The 16,909-nt window shown below is 44.3% G+C and overlaps 1 protein-coding gene across 1 annotated transcript in view; it reads left to right on the top strand.

Moving 5' to 3' along the window:
- Positions 1 to 16,909, top strand: part of DNAH8 (dynein axonemal heavy chain 8) — a 521,770-nt gene that overhangs the window by 349,101 nt on the left and 155,760 nt on the right. Inside the window, exons 45-51 of the mRNA XM_088445337.1 lie at positions 63 to 149; positions 1,363 to 1,470; positions 4,836 to 4,970; positions 6,885 to 7,046; positions 8,029 to 8,275; positions 10,217 to 10,458; positions 13,783 to 13,923. Coding sequence (XP_088301463.1) covers positions 63 to 149; positions 1,363 to 1,470; positions 4,836 to 4,970; positions 6,885 to 7,046; positions 8,029 to 8,275; positions 10,217 to 10,458; positions 13,783 to 13,923 — 1,122 coding nt within the window. The remainder of the gene's footprint in view (positions 1 to 62; positions 150 to 1,362; positions 1,471 to 4,835; positions 4,971 to 6,884; positions 7,047 to 8,028; positions 8,276 to 10,216; positions 10,459 to 13,782; positions 13,924 to 16,909) is intronic.

The raw sequence follows: 16,909 nt of genomic DNA on the forward strand, positions 1-16,909 counted from the left end.
TAGCAAATTATTAATGGGATGCCCCTCTGGCATGGGCTCACGCATAATGTTGCTTTCCATAGAATCCAGGGAATGCTGCATGTCAGGAGCTACCCGAGAACTTGAAGATACAGTTTAGAACTGTTTCTATGATGTTAGCAGACAGGCAGGTAATGTCTTTCGACTTTACACCCATGGACTAGTGAAAGAAATTAAGAGTTGATTGTTGCTTTTTGAATGTCGACCTCAGTGATGAACGTCATGAAGGTTGTTGTCACCATAAGAGCATTATTTTTATCACTTAAGTTGTAGTCCTCTTGTTACATTAAACAAATGGCAATTAGACTTTCAGATGTCAGGACAAACCGTTCCAGTTCTGTGCATGAGTCATATATGAAAATTGGGTCTGATTCAGAGACGGACACAGTGCCAATATTCAGTGGCGTCACAAGAGGGGTGCTGGCCGCACCCGGGTGTCACCCACCGAAGGGTGACACCAAAGTGCCGACTCCTCCTCAGTGACAGAAACCTGGTGCTTCACTGTAGCATTACGTGCAGCACTCCTGACACAGTGAGGAAGCCGGTACTGCACACAGAGTGGTCCCCGGGGGGCAATCTGCACCTCGGGATGCACCCCGGAGTGTTTACAATGGGGGTTCAGAGCATGAGGCAACACCCCCTTTTTGTACGCCGCACGCACCACAGCCCTCCCTGCACCGGGTGTCATTGCTGGGTGGGACGCCACTGCCAATATTTACGCAGTTGAGCAATGTTTTGCTACTGCGCATGTGTAAAAAGTAAAGAAAACCCTTACTGCACTTTCCCCGAACCAATGTGTGTGTGATCAATTGCTTACATGATCACTAATATTTGAGAAGGAGTTTGCAATCTCCTCGCGTTTCATGGGCGTGCTAGGGAAGATTCACAGGCGTGTTTGGGAACGCTCCTGTGTTCTCATTCTCAGATCTGCACTTTGAGATGCCAAGGTTAGTTGGATTAGAGGAGAGTAGCTAGAATAGACCCCAGGCTACCACAAATGTTGATGGTGCGACCGATGTTGTGTTGATGTTGGTGTGTTTACAATCTCCATCGCAAATGCACAGATCACACAGCCTGACAGTTGGCATCTCCATAGCACAGTGGGGTACAAAGGGAAGGCTGATATTAGCATTTGCATATTCCCGCAACCGAATCTCTGATTCAATGTAAGCAATGATTCCCCATACCTGTCATTATTCTGTATTCTGTATAGAACTAATGGGCAACTTTCCGAGCTGAGGATTATTCTCTCCATAGATATGTCACAATTTTTTTTTATAAGATTGCATTTTATATCCATTAAATCAAGTTATATTTTAGTATTTTTGTTTCCCAATCTTTCAGATTATAATACGAGTGAAACTTGCAAGTTGTGGGTTTCTAGACAACCTTACTTTGTCTCAGAAATGTTCTGCTCTCTATAAGCTCTGTGAGGAACAGCTTACTAAACAGGTACCTGCTTTCTCGGTTCCTTATGTACATACATGTTCTGTTCTTTGTCTTTCACAAGCATTTTATATATATATTGAAACCCTTGAGCTACATATCTAAAATACTTAACCTACTGTTATTGTTACCATAATTGTATGTGCACTATCTTTCTATAAATCACAAGTATCAGAATACTGAACACAAGTGGAAATTAAAATAGATTAAGAGCAAATGTGGGGGGTACCTGCAATAGAGTCTGGGAAGATAACTTTCATCCTGGGGACACTTACGTTGGGGTAAAGGGGGTCCATTCAAGAGTTTGTCACTTTCAGAAACCTGTACAAAATCTGTATCTCCTCCTTCTTTAGCCCCTTCCTTATAGGGAACTCAGGTTTTCCTCAGAGCCCACAGAGTAGGGTGCCCTTTTAATGTAATTTCTTTCCAGATTTGGTTTTATTCTTACTTTTTAACCACTGTTTATGTCAGTGACATCAATAAAGCTTACAGGGCTGCTGGTGCCTGTTCCTGCCAACCCCCTCTGGCGACAATGGACTGCCTGCAGCATGTTAGTCACTGCCACCTCATGTATTGTTCTTCAGGAAGTGTATCCTGCATTAATTCCTCCTATAGTTCATTGAGAATTGAGCTTTGTTGGCATTACAACACCCCACTCTACCCTTTGAACCTTTGTAGACAGTTAAATTTGCTGTTTCTTACTTCTTCTTCTTTCTGCAGAAGGGTTTGTTTGGAGCCGGGGGCTCTGTCTTGCAGGTCTCCATATCTCGAATATTCCTAAAACAAAAAATCACCTCTTCAGCATAGATGGTTTCCAAATATCATTTTAACCAAGATAGTTTGATCTTGGCATTTTGCCGAGAACATACTTCAGAGAATGTTAGATCTCTTCATCTGTTACAGTGTCAGGACTATATAATCCTTTGTAAATAGGACTCTTGTCTTTAGAAAAGCTGGGCATATTTTGACCCTTTATGATGCCCACAAGACAGGTTGGCTTACAGTGCCGGAGTAGGACGGCACTGTGCCCTGTGCCGGCCCCACCCCAGAACATGTGATTCCATGACATCATGCCAAGGGACAGGGCCACAGCACTCAGGATCCTCCGGGTGGCTGTACATGCTCCTTTGGGCAGTTCTGCAGCAGTGATTCTAACTGCACCCTGGGTGACGGCACCGCTCGCACAACTCTAGTTACGGCTAATGTCAAAGCAGATGCGGAATACCACAGTGATCAGACCTACTTACATTGGGGCAGGTAATCCTCTTCCACACACAATTTAAAGGCACATTTGGAGAGCTTCTCCTCAGTGGCATCACTGGGGTAGATGACACTTAGTGAGGCAACTAAAGAAAACCCCTGGGCGTGGCTTTACGGGCAAGGGGTGTGGCATCACAGCACACCCCTGGTTTCATCACTTTGGGGGCCTGCCCAGCACTCCCCTAGATGCCGGGCGTGCCCCAGAGAATCTCCCTGCACTGCCAGCCGAGCCGAGCACTCTCACGTCCCAGTGCAGCACCCGGCTTTCGGTCCCTGAGGAGGAGCTAGCATTTTGGTCTCGCCCCTTAAAAGGGTGACACCCGGTGTGGTCCGCATGTGCACCCCCCTAGTGACGCCACTGCCTCTCCTTGGCTACAATGTTATTGTATCCATTAATATTTTGAGCATACTCACTGTTAGGGGCAGCTTTTGGAACTCCTCTGCGTCCATGTCTCCCAAGAGGATGTAACAGAAAATGCGATTGATACTTCCATTACATCTTTTACTCTGGATCCATTGGGGAACGCTGTGCCCCAAACTTTACACCCTAGTTCTTATGTAAAAAGTTTATTTTAATTGTTATGGGGAAATTTGTTTCTCTCTTTCTCTTTTTTTTGTATCTTTACTCTCGATTCTCTTCTGTGGGGCTTTGTTGGAAAAAGAGGGCCTGATTCAGAGCCGTTCGCTATTTGTGGTCGTTCGTTCAAAAACAAGGGGTGGCTATTCAAATGATCCGTTCGCAAATTGCAGTCTGTTCCCACCTCTAAGTCTGAACGAGCGAGCAAAACATACGCTCGTTTTTTTGATAAAAACGCCCCCTGGCCGCACGCACCATACGTCATGTCCGCTATTTATTAGATTAATCGAGTACATCGTACAGCGTATGAACTGCTCGCTATTCTTGTGGTTGGTGTTTTCAACCGCTATTTTGCGAGCAGTTCTGAGTTAAAAAAAACCAAGTGACGTGGTCAATGACGCTGCTGTATTAAATATGCACTCCCTTAAAACGCCCGTTTTGACCTTTAAGCACGCCTGCGTTCGGATCTCCACTCCCCGTTTTCAAGCACCTTCCCCTGTTACCACCCACATACGCCTCATTCTGTCACTCAAAATAGCAGGCCCTCGCTATATTGCGTACCAACGATTTTCGGCCGCACTGACTGGTTCGCGCATGCGTACTAAAAACCGTACGCATGCGCAGATGTGCGAACATCGCTCGGAACGAGCGTACTGCCGCTATCGAGTGGCTCTGAATGAGGGCCAGAATTCCCTATGGGGAAGGTAGAAGTTTCAGACTTTGTATTCAGATTTGGGAATAGAGTAAGAATAGCAAGTACTGTAACTGTGCATCTTGGTAAAACCATGGTGCATTGCAGGTGGGGCAGATGTAACATGTACAGAGAAAGTAAAGGCCCCCATACATCAGAGATTGATTGCAGCAATCGTGCAATTTGCAATCGATTGTGTATAAAAATCTTTCCCTTTTTCAATCGATTGCAGAATTAGTACAATCGATTGAAAAAGGGAAAGATTTTTATACACAATCGATTGCAAATTGCACGATTGCTGCAATCAATCTCTGATGTATGGGGGCCTTTAGATTTGGGAGGGCCGTGTCTAAACTGAAATCTAAATTACAGTGTAAAAATAAAGCTTTCCAGCATTTGTGGGCTACAGTACATGCAAAAGCAGCCAGTATTTACTATGCAAGCAAAAAAAGTATGTATTTGCACCCCTTGCAGTGCAACATGGTTTGTCCAGGTGCACAGTTATTCTATTCCCAAATCTGAATCGGGTGTAGATTTCTTAAAGTGCCAAATTCCTAGATGGACTCTCTTATGCCTGTGTCCTTCACACCGAAAGGATTCAGAGAAATTATTTAATGTAAGTATAAAAATCGTGTTTTTTACACGTGTGGAAATGACTTTTAAAAAGATATCCAGGAGTAATAAGTTACTACTTGTTCCTAGAGCATTATCTGCAAGCTATAAAGAGGATTTTTCCTACTGTACCTACAGTATTTTAATCATATGAATAGTTTGTTATAATCAATAACATTTGTTAGAACATCAAGTAGCATCTAAAAACAGCATATAATTACATGCTTTTAGGTTCATTATGATTTTGGCTTGAGAAACATCCTGTCAATATTGAGGACAATGGGGGCCCAAAAAATGATGAGACCAGATGAGAGTGAATCAAGCATCGTTGTTAGATGCTTACGAGATGTGAATCTGCCAAAGCTGGTGAGTATATTGCTAAGGTGCAGGGAATAGTGCATTAATCATTGTGCTGCTTATTTTCTGGGCAGTTAATGTACATTTTTATATTTTTGGTTCTATACTATATGTTTTGAATTTTGGGTTTATTTTCAGGATTGTGACCTCACATGAGCAGGGCCTTCCTTACCCTTTGTTTTCATGTATGCATGTCCACTGTGCCACTTTACAGATCAACAATAATAATAATAATTCTGATGAGTTGGTTTATCTATGGTGAAGACTTGTTCATTATTGTTGTTTATTTTTATATAGCATAGAACCATCTACATTGCAGGAGCAGTAACTTCTGGGGGCACTGAGACAGAGTCCCACACCTCACTGTTTAGGGCTCATCAGTATAGGGAAGAGGGTTCTGCTCAGCATGGAAAGCACTATACAGATAGTATTTGTTCGGTTTTATCTTCAGCTGCTCTACTTCTGTCTCCTGTCTCTGACTGACACCTCTAAACTGGATCCCTGTTATTTACAGAATCAAATGCATACTTGTCATCCTCAGTCAACTGACCCCACTTTTCAGACTTTAGCTCACTGCACACAACCTCCTCTCCGCTTTAACAATGATCTGCGCCTCAACTCCTCAATGACCACTGCAACCCACTCCTGCCTCTTTAAGATTTCCTCACGCTACTTCCCCTACAGTATGGAATACACTTAAACAGCCAATGTTAATCTACAACAGCCTTTCAAATTCTCCGTAAAAACCCACATTAATTCCAGTCCCCATCTATCGCTACTCTTGCATACCCAGACTACATTTGCATACATTCTCACTATATTACCCCTCCTCATATTAACCGACTTCCTGGCAGCCCCCTCCGGGAGGGGGTAGTCAGATCGGTGCAACATGGGGCTTGGGGGCAGCTAAATGGGCGGTGCGTGGGCGTGCAGAAGCAATTGCGGCCCCGTCTCCGCTTTACAATGACGATAATATATTACCGGCATTGTAAAGCAGAGAGTTGGGCTACAACGACACGATTTAACGCAAATCGCATCATTGCCTCCCCCCACCCCTGGACCGCCCATTTTTGCTTGCTAAGTGGGTGCTACCGAGTGCGGGCGAGGGGTGGTTCAGGGGGGGGGTTTGGCCATTCTGGGAGACTTGCATACTCTTGCAAAGGGGCACCCAATTTTAGGGAGACTCACGGCCGTCCCTGGAGACTAGGCAACTATGCCCCTCCTTATATCCCTTATATTAGTCTTGTCTCTTCACATTAGGTCTAAGTTCTCACAAACTGGGCCCTTACTTCCCCTGTCTTTTTGTCTACTCCATACTTACCTACTCTCCCAGAACATCTGGGAGACTCCTACATTTTGCGGGAGCCAAAATGGATTCTTGGAAAAGTAGGTGACCTTTCTGCATCTAGTCCACTTCCTATTGAAATGGGCAGGACGGGGAGTATAATGCAGTGAATCATTGATGGATACATGAGGAAGAGGCGTAGGCAAGTATAGTATGCACCCACCTTGTCCAACTGTGCCTATTTGTATGTTCTGTAAAGGACTTGTCCATTGTATATCTTATCCATTATGTCTGCCCAATCTTACCCAATATTCTTTTGCTCAATGTCTTGCTAACCTTGCATTTATGCCTCTTGATATTACTGTATTGTGTCTGTTAGTCCTCTGTTTTTTTGTAATGTAATCTGCTGTACTGCAGTAACATATAAAATACATAATATTAATAATACAAATCATAATAACATAGCATGAAATCATTTGATTTGTTTTAAAAAACTTTGCATTTTATTTCTGCTGAGTGCTTTTATCCATTAATACTGTACATAAATGCTGACATTATAAATACTTTGGTTGCCTATGAGTGTTACTCACTGTGATGAGCTGGTAATAAATACACTTTGTTTATTGCTTGTCACCTAGGTTGATGAAGATGAACCTCTTTTCCTCAGTCTCATCAGTGAGCTTTTCCCCGGGACTCAGCTAGACAGCAATATATATACTGAGCTTCAAAGGGCTGTTTCCAATCAGGTGGAAATACTGGGGCTAGTAAATCACCCACCATGGAATGTTAAACTTGTACAGGTGTAGTAATACATTCTTTCCCAATCACTGTACCTGATCTCTGGGGGGTTACAGAACAAACGGGTGTAGTGACTAGTTCTCCTGGACTATACTGTAGCAGTGTAGGAAGTAAGGAAAACAGAACTAAAATGGTGGTAAATTAACTTCATGTTGTAGAGAAAATACCTTTTAGCTCAACGTTGCTGCACCTTTTTGTTTATATACTGCAGATAAACGTAGTGACCTTTCATTTATAGAGTAAACCTTTTTTTTATTCTGTGAATAAAAAAAGAATAATCTACAATTACTGTAGATTAATTTGAAAGCATTTTATGGTTTCCATACATTTGTGGCTGTTGTTTGCCCCTTTCACTTACAGGCCTTACAACATACAATTTATCACCTCCAGGGGCTTATGTAACTACTGTGAGTCTCCCTAAATTTTTTAAAGCAGCAATCATTTTAAAGGCAAAACTGACTTTAAAAATATGGGAAGACTCGCAGGAGTTCCAGCAGCGGCTGCAGCTCGCAACCTTTTACATAAGCCCCCCAGTATACTTACTTCTCATTTTTGTTCTATCCCATATCCACTTTCCATCCTTCATTTTAGTTCTCTGTCCAGTGGCGGAACTAGTGGCGGCCCGGTCTATAGTATAAAACTATACGAGTGCAGGGTGTGCAATGTGGGCTTCCTGGACACTGCACCCATTATAGATACGCCCCTGGCGATTCCTCTGGCTATTTTTTTCTTGCATTATCATTATCCTGTGTGTTTTAATATAGAAAATAAAGCACCTCTTGGACGTGTCCTGCTTCCCTAAGTGATTACTTGCCCATTAGTGGTACCAGGTACTCTCAGCCAACACATAAGGCTGCCTTCAGCCTGACCAACTAGTGCTCAGTGTGCAAAAGTACCAAACATAAGCCCAGTATATCCTCACATATTCTTGACAGCAGATATGAAGACACTGGTTTATTAAACTCGATGTATTTATTTTCACAGCTGTATGAAATGTCTAAAGTACATCATGGGCTGATGACTCTTGGACATAGCGGTTCTGGGAAGACCTCGGCTATCAATTTGCTTATGAAAGCCATGACTGAGCACGGGTCTCCTCACCAGGAGGTACGCATGAACCCAAAGGCTATTACTGCACCTCAGATGTTTGGACGGCTGGATACGGCAACCAATGATTGGACAGATGGCATATTTACCACACTTTGGAGAAAGTCTCTGAAACAGAGAAAGGGTATGATATCTCCTCAGTGCTTCCTTATCTGCTACAGTGTTCCCCTTATCTCAGATAATACTTCTGATAGCAGCAGTGGAAGTTCTGCTTACGTGACGTTTCTCTGTAAACTATTGCAGTGTGGAGGATGTATTTGGATCATTATTGTTACATTTTAGAACTATTGCCTAAAAGTGAAACTTGAGAGGTAGATGAAGAAAGCAGTATGCGGTACAGTCTGGGCTGACACATGGAAATAGGATAAAAGACTGATCACTGAGAGACTGATTCATAGGGCCGTATTCAATTGGGCAGCGAAAAGTCGGAATCGGCGATAACTTATCGCCGATGACGTCATTTTCGCCTGTTTGCATTATCCCCGTATTCAATTTCAAAGACTTTTCGCCGGTTCGAAAAGTCTTTGTGAAAAAATGGGGATAAGTTTTTATCAGGTTTTACATGGCGAAAAAAAGTGCAGAATTGGGGTTTAGGGGTGCAGGCTTAAAAAAAATAGCCTGTACCTCTGGGAATGTCCTTTAAAAACGAACTGTGTCATAAAAAGTTAAAAAATAAATAAAATAGGGACACCCCAAAAATATTATTTTAATTTTGGGGTAAAAAAAAAAGAAATGGGGAACAGTGTTTAAAAATAGCGCAATAGGTTCAGGGGTGGTCTGCAAGTATACAGCAGGTGCATTTTTGTAGAATTTATAAGAAATGAGTTTAGGGACTAAAAAATACGCTAGTACCAATTTTCATGTACCCCAAATTTGATGGGACCACTTTTTAAAACGAAAAAAAAAAACCTAAGTGCTCTTCTGCATCACTTGTTTAATGTCGGGAAAAAAACACCTGCCGCGGCTATTTAAAAATGCAGAACACATTCTGCAGGGATAAACGGGGGTACCCAGAGTGAACCCCTACGTCTGGACATCATTAGAGGGGTCCCAGGATGAATTCCCCAAAATTCCCCTATTTTTCCCGATACTTACCTTTCCGCAGGCTCCTGTTTTCGCCGGCTCCAAATTGAATACAGGGATAAAGCGGGCAGGCGCCCGATACTTTATCCCCAGAAAAGCTCCGATGTGGAGCGAAAAGTCCAGCATGGACTTTTCGCTCCCTAATTGAATAACCCCCATAGATGGACACAGAAGCGCTCACAGCAGCAGCTATTGGCGGCCGCCTGTCTGTGACTTCTACAAACTCCTTTCCTAGTGTACATTCATGAGGCCGAATGTGCAAGGTCTGAGACGCAGACTCTCACTTTCAGTGTCTGTACACACAGTAATACTGATTGGCGGGTACTTAGATGCCACCATCGTTCTCACTATCAAAAATTGCACCAGCCATACTGCAGGTGCAGCTTTTCCGTCTGACTATGGCCTCCTATGCCTGCAGCCGCAGCCGGACCATGTTTGCGTGCACTACTAGCCATCTAGTAGCCACCTAGTACTCAATTCCCAGGCACTGCCGATGAACGCCCAGCCCTTTTCCACCACATTTCTGATGCCATGTTCTCCATCCCAACAAGCGCCTTTGTGCGTACACTTTGTTAAATACTTCAGTTATTAGGAATTTTTGCACATGCGCAGTTGTAAAAAATCGCTTACCTACTGTACGTGAACATCGGCATTGCATGCTGGTTGTCTGCGGCTCTGATTGAGGCCCTGATAGAGCAGATGTTACACTTGCCTTTCAGCCAGCTTTATAATAGGCTTCAATTGGAGATGTTCAGGATTTCAGCAAAACCTGACACCCCTTTTCCAACTGTACTACTTTTAAGAACTACGTGATGCAGAACTCACAGACATACAATAGGTCTAGCTTCCTGTTTTGTCTTCCCCAATTGTGTTTTGGGTTGTGGAAATGTAAGAACGTCTCTACTGTGGGATGATTGTTACTTTTTCAATTACTTGCACCATTCAACTCACAGTACACATACTGTATTATTGATATATGCAGGTGAAGATGTCTGGATTGTCTTGGATGGTCCTGTAGACACCGTTTGGATTGAGAACCTATATTCAGTGCTGGATGACAGTAAGACCCTGACACTGGCTAATGGTGACCGCATTCCGATGGCTCCGCACTGTAAGCTGCTGTTTGAAGTGGACAGTATAGAGAATGTCTCCCCTGCTACTGTGTCTCGCATAGGCATGGTCTTCTTCAGCTCGTCCACTCTTACCTGGAGACCTGTATTAAAGGTACAGTTACATTATTAGGAAACTGGGCCTGATTCAGACCCGCTCGCAAGTGCTAAGTGCTCGCAAGCGGGTCGATGGTGGGGTATTGCATGAGAAGTTCACTCACTCCGGGGCTCACTACAAACGGGGCGGCTGTCGATGTTGTTCGACAGCTCGCCCCGTTTTGTAGGCGGGGTGGGGAAGTGGCTGGACAAATGGAGGCGTACCTGAAGGAAAGCATGCCATTTGTGGGCAGCCCGACTGACATCACCAATGATGTTAGTAGTGAGCTTCCGGCTTTATTAGAGCCGGAAGCTCACTGGGGCTTGCGGCAGACGAGACCCTACCACAAGGGTCTCGTCGCAAGCCCAATGGTCGCGATCATCGCTACCATCACCTGGCCACTCACAAAAGCTGTGGGTGGTCACCCACAGCTTAGCGAGCGGCCAGGAGGATGTTTTTAGCAGCAGAAGGAGATCCACTCTAGACTGGGCTGAAAACGATAGAAAAGTTAGGTGATATCTGAGAGATAATTCTGTGGAAAGATAAAATAATACTCATTTTTAAGGAGACATTCATATGACCAAATATTTCTCTCCAAAAGAAGAAAAAATCTGAGTAATGCCATTTTCATGCCAGTCCTACTGTATAATACAGATTTGTCATACTCACTGGGATTTTTAGGACTTTCACCGAAAAAGGAAATCTATTCTCCTATACTGACTGCAATAATCTGTTCTGCCAGGACTGTAACTAAAGCTTTGTGGGCCCCATGGCACGATTTTGAAGAGGGCCCCAATCAATGCAGTTTCTGTGGTCAAGTAAGGACACAAGTTTGCTCTTATTTGGGTCACAGCCACCTCCCCATCCCATCCACCCAGTGAGCTCCAAAACACATACACACACACCTCTTCAGCTTCCAGCTCCAGTCTCCCATCCTTCAGCCCCTCCTCTGCCTGTCTTCAACCATCCGTCTTCTCACTGGCTGGTGCTGGGAACACTGGGAGCTTGTCAGTCCCTCTCAGCAGCATTCTGCGGCGTGAGCGGGGTGCAGGGGAGGCGGGCTCCACTGCTACTGTAGTTACACCCCTGTATCCTGCACTGATGAGGACAAACAATCAGAAACAGTCTCTTTGTTGATGGATGATACTGGTCTGCAGCCTTTACTTATTATTTGGTTAATACCTTAGCTTTCCCCTACCACTATAACATACTGGTCATTTACTATACACAGTGCAATATTGTAACTTCCTTCATTTATACTGTAAGGGCTAGATTTACATAGCAGCTTCTCAGTGTGTTTGACCAGGAAATTTAAAGCATTAAGTGCAAAGCTGCTGCTTTGTTAATCTAACACTAAAGAGGATTTTTTCCTAATAGTATTTATTATTATTAATTTGGGGTTCCTCCTTCTACAAGGACAACCAGCCAGCCCACGGCTCTTCTATACACCCCCCTGGGCTTTGGGTGTGGAGGTAATAGGTAAATATAAAGTCAATTAATATTGCTTTCTACAGGTGGCCCACAGTTCCCAGCAAGCCTGCCCTGACATGATGGCACTTGTCGAACAACAAGTGCCAGCATGCCTGGACATTAAGAGCCCTCTGGCATCTGTAGTCAACATGTAAAAAAAATATTAAGCAATTGACAGGACACGGACACTAAACAGGGAAGTCTTTTATTAAATAAATACACCTCACACATCCCTCTTTTACCAATTTATTACTGACAATTTGAAGGGGTCACTTCCTCATCGGTCCATGTAGCAAAATGATAAAAAAAAAAAAAACACCTCTGCTCCTCATGAATGAAAGGTCACTCGGGGACCGTCCCCATAGAAATAAATAGGGACTGGCTGATTAGTCAGTTTGCCTCATTTCCCATGCTCTGACCACGCTGGTTCAGCCTAGTGCCGGTTATTAGAAAATAGGGGGACCCCACGCCATTTGTCTACCCTATTTTCCAACAGCAGTCTAGGCTTGGAGATCCGGGCTGGTTATGTATTTTGGAGTGGGGCCGCACACTTTTCTTTCTTTATTTTAGCCATTTCTGAATATTTTAAGCATATGAAGCCTGAGCAGATCATAGTGATCTGTGCAGTGTTTCACCAAAACTCGCCTGCCACAGGCGGCTCTATTATTTGGGAGGGTTTGCCATTGGTTGTTGGTCATTTTGCTAGCCGATGCTTGTAAATCTGTGGTTTGTATACTAGTTGGTTCGATGTTCTGAAGTCATCATTTGGTTATTATTCCGTCGGTTTTGCCTTTAAAAAAACAAACTCTGGGTCTCATTCAGACCCGCTCGCGAGCGCAGGACGCTCGCAAGCGGGTCGATGGTACCCAAATGCGCATGCGCAAGACGGAGGGAGCTCCGTCGTGCGCATGCGCGAGACCCGGATAGCGACAGCCAAGCTGTCGCTCCGGGTCTCGCACCAAAGGGGGCGTGCTGTCGATGGTGATTGACAGCACGCCCCCTTTGGTGGGCGTGCCGGGGGCGTGGCTGCCAGACGGGAACGCCTACCGTCTGGGGCTGGCCCCACTGACATCACTAGTGATGTCAGTGGGAGTGATTTTGGCTCTGATAGAGCCAAAATCACTCCAGGGCTTGTGGCAGCGAGACCCTACCGCAGGGTCTTGTCGCAAGCCCGATGGTCGAGATTGTCTTGACCATCGCGACCATCATCATGGACGCTCGCATAAGCTGTGGGTGGTAACCCACAGCTATACGAGCGTCCAAAAGGCCGATCCAAATTTAAATAGGATGGCCCTGATTCAGAGCTTCCGCCTCCGCCTGGCAGCCACGCCCCCAGCACGCCCACCAAAGGGGGCGTGCTGTCACTCACCATCGACAGCACGCCCCCTTTGGTGCGAGACCCAGAGCGACAGCTTGGCTGTCACTATCCGGGTCTCGCGCATGCGCACGACAGAGCTTCCTCCGTCGTGCGCATGCGCATTTGGGTACCATCGACCTACTTGCGAGCGTCCTCAGTCTTTAGTAAATGTACCCCTTAGTCTGGGCGTAAAGTCTAAGATACGGTCATTAAGGGGTTAAAGTGTTAATTTCTCCCCAACACTAGTTATGTGAATAGTAACACATTTGTGCAGATTCACCAGTTTCACCAACAGCAACATGAAGTAAATGAGAATATTGCTGCCTGTTTGTGAACTAATAATTAACTTTTTGCTACTTTATAGTTTGTTTTGTTGTACTGATAACATGGAGAGTGTTATATAATGATGTATATAGTAACAAGTGGAAAAACGTGCGCAATTTATATGATATTGATAAGTGAGCATTGTGTGGACACACAAAGCAGTCACAATACTCCATTCTCTTACTTTCCAGGCTTGGTTACATACACGCACAGAAAGGGAAAGAGACATACTGCAAGCCTTGTATGATAAAGTATTTCAGGATGCATATACTTACATGCGCCTGAGTCTTAATCGAAAGATGCAGCTTTCTGAGTGCAATTACATCATGCAGGTAAATGGATTCTCCCTCTCTCTCTCTGTTCTCTGTGTCTGTATCGCTGTCTCTCTTTTTGTTCGTCTTCTCAAGCAGTTTGCAGAGAACTACAACCATTGATCTCTCAGGGCTCTGATCTATGGTAAGATGATCTCTCAGGGCTCTGATCTATGGTAAGATGATCTCTCAGGTCTCTGATCTATGGTAAGATGATCTCTCAGTTCTTTGATCTATGGTAAGATGATCTCTCAGGTCTCTGATCTATGGTAAGATGATCTCTCAGGTCTCTGATTTATGGTAAGATGATCTCTCAGGTCTCTGATCTATGGTAAGATGATCTCTCAGGTCTCTGATCTATGGTAAGATGATCTCTCAGGTCTCTGATCTATGGTAAGATGATCTCTCAGGTCTCTGATCTATGGTAAGATGATCTCTCAGGTCTCTGATCTATGGTAAGATGATCTCTCAGGTCTCTGATCTATGGTAAGATGATCTCTCAGGGCTCTGATCTATGGTAAGATGATCTCTCAGGTCTCTGATCTATGGTAAGATGATCTCTCAGGGCTCTGATCTACGGTAAGATGATCTCTCAGGTCTCTGATCTATGGTAAGATGATCTCTCAGGGCTCTGATCTATAGTAAGATGATTCCAGTTTAACATTTTGAAGACCCACGAAGAGACCACAGAAAACCACAATGCATAGTTTGTATCATTCAGGCTGAAACTGAGTTTAAGTCTCTGGTAATTATCTCTTGTTGTTCCATTGTCACAGTTGTGGCCACATTGTCATCTTTCACAAAGCCACTGAGCTGTACCTTTGTTTTACGGGAGACTGAGGCGCCAGTGTAGAGTGAAACATAAGTAAATTTGCAGAGCATATCTTGGGTGTTTTTGCACTGCACTTGCTCTGGAACCATGTGTACGCAACCACAAGCGCTGCAGAGTCGTATGCATCTGGAGGGATGGAACTCGGCTGGAAATTAGGCTAAATTCAGGATAAGTTCAATGAGGCCATGCAGACAGAATTCTGGGCTGTGCACAATCCTGCACCAGTATTATTATGCCTGTTTGCAGATGGATCTTTTACTCCAGGGATAGGTCTGGTACATGTGTACACTAGTAATTAGAGATGAGCGGTTTGGCAAGTTCGGATTAATCCGGATTTATCTTTTTGGCTATCCTAAACACGTGAGTGCCGGATAGCCAATATGATGCCGTTTTTGAGATCCAAATATAACCGAGTAAAACAGAACCGCTCTTCTCTACTAAAAACGATGGTGGCTAATCAAGGCTATGGACATGGGGGGGTCCAGCCCTGGAGATAACTCTGTATCAGCCCATTTATGTTTTTAGAAAAGCAGATGTTTCTCCAAGTGAACGTTTCGCCAGCTTACAATCCCCAATGGCAGGGTAAATATCTAAGATAATTCATTCTCAGACAATCCTTGAGTAAAGCACCTAGCAGTCCAAGATGAGAAATGGTTGTTGTATAATAGTGTAAGAATGTATGAGACCAAGTACTCGTAGTTATAAGATCCTTGTCTGATTTCCCAGGGGAAGTAAGTGTGTTCCGCATGGTACAGTCCATCATTACTTTTCTCTGTATTTTAAATGTTCTTCTATATCATTGAGAAAACTAAGAATGGTGTAGAGCAGTGTCCCGAGGCACCCTGGGGTGCCTCGGGACACTTGTAGGGGTGGTCCAGCACCAAATCAAATGCTTTATGGTATGTAATGTAAATATGTGGGCAAACAGAAATGCAAACCTGTTCATCACCACTGATCCCAAGGATGACAGGAAGCACAATTTACTTCACTGTACTACTTCACTACATTTCTTTCTGAATTACTCAATAACAAACTTTTGGCTTAGGGGTGCCGTGAAAACAATGCTGATACACTGGGGCGCCATGATTCAAAAAAGTTTGAGAACCTCTGGTGTAGAGCGTTTATATAATAATTAAATATAAATAATACATTATAAATATAAAGAGAATACAATATATAGACAGAAACTTATTCAATTTTGCAGATACCACAGTCCCCATAGCAGTCTGTACTGTAGAGGCGCAGTGGGAATGTCATAACAATACAGGAACCACAAGAGAAATCAGTGATTTCTCTGCAGCATCCCTGGTGCTAAATAGGAAGAAGCAGTGACAACCCCTCTGGCAAACAGAGAAGGGGCGCATCACTGCTTCATAAATAGGCCCTTCATTTAACCACACACCTTTAGTTAGGCGTCTGGACGGGATTCAGTTCATTTACCGCCGTCTGGAATGCCGGACTTCGGAATCCCGACGTCGACTCTGTACTAAAGATAGGCGTCTAAATACCGACGTCTATCTTTAGCCAGACACCGAAATCCAGACGCCCGGCATCCCGAATGAAGGTAAGCGGGGACTGTTATCTGTTAGCCAAGGGTGGGGGGAGGGTTAGTTTTAGGCACCCCCGGGGGGGGACTTAGGGTTAGGCACACTCCGGGAGGGTTAGAGTTAGGCTAGGGGAAAGGGGAGGTTAGGGTTTGGCACCACTGGGGCAGGTTAGGCACCACCCCGGGAGGCTTAGGTTTAGGGTGCGGGAAGGAAGGGTTAGGGTTAGGCATCACCAGGGGGAGGTTAGGGTTAGGTACCACTAAGGGAGGGTTAGGGGGGGAGAGATGAGAGGGTTAGGGTACTTACCAGCCCCAGTTGGGATCCTGACTGTTGTGGGGGCTTCAGCGTCAGTATTTAGACCCACAGCAATACATCCGGCGGCATTACATACCGTCTGGAAACTAATAAATCATATTTAAGTTATCACATTGTCCTTTAGTACAATAACAAGTATACCACATTTCTGCTGTTTTACTATTATAAAAGGACATTTACTAACATTGCATGCAGCTGCAACATTTGCACTGAACCAAAAGCAACCAATCCGCAAGAAGCCTGTGTTACTGTACAGTGAAGGTTAGGCAATGAAATCAAGTCTTTGGTGGCACCAAAAGGTACAGTACTGTCA

Source organism: Taudactylus pleione, unplaced genomic scaffold (genome assembly GCF_031769625.1).
Source record: "Taudactylus pleione unplaced genomic scaffold, aTauple2 ptg000378l, whole genome shotgun sequence".
Classification (NCBI taxonomy): domain Eukaryota; kingdom Metazoa; phylum Chordata; class Amphibia; order Anura; family Myobatrachidae; genus Taudactylus; species Taudactylus pleione.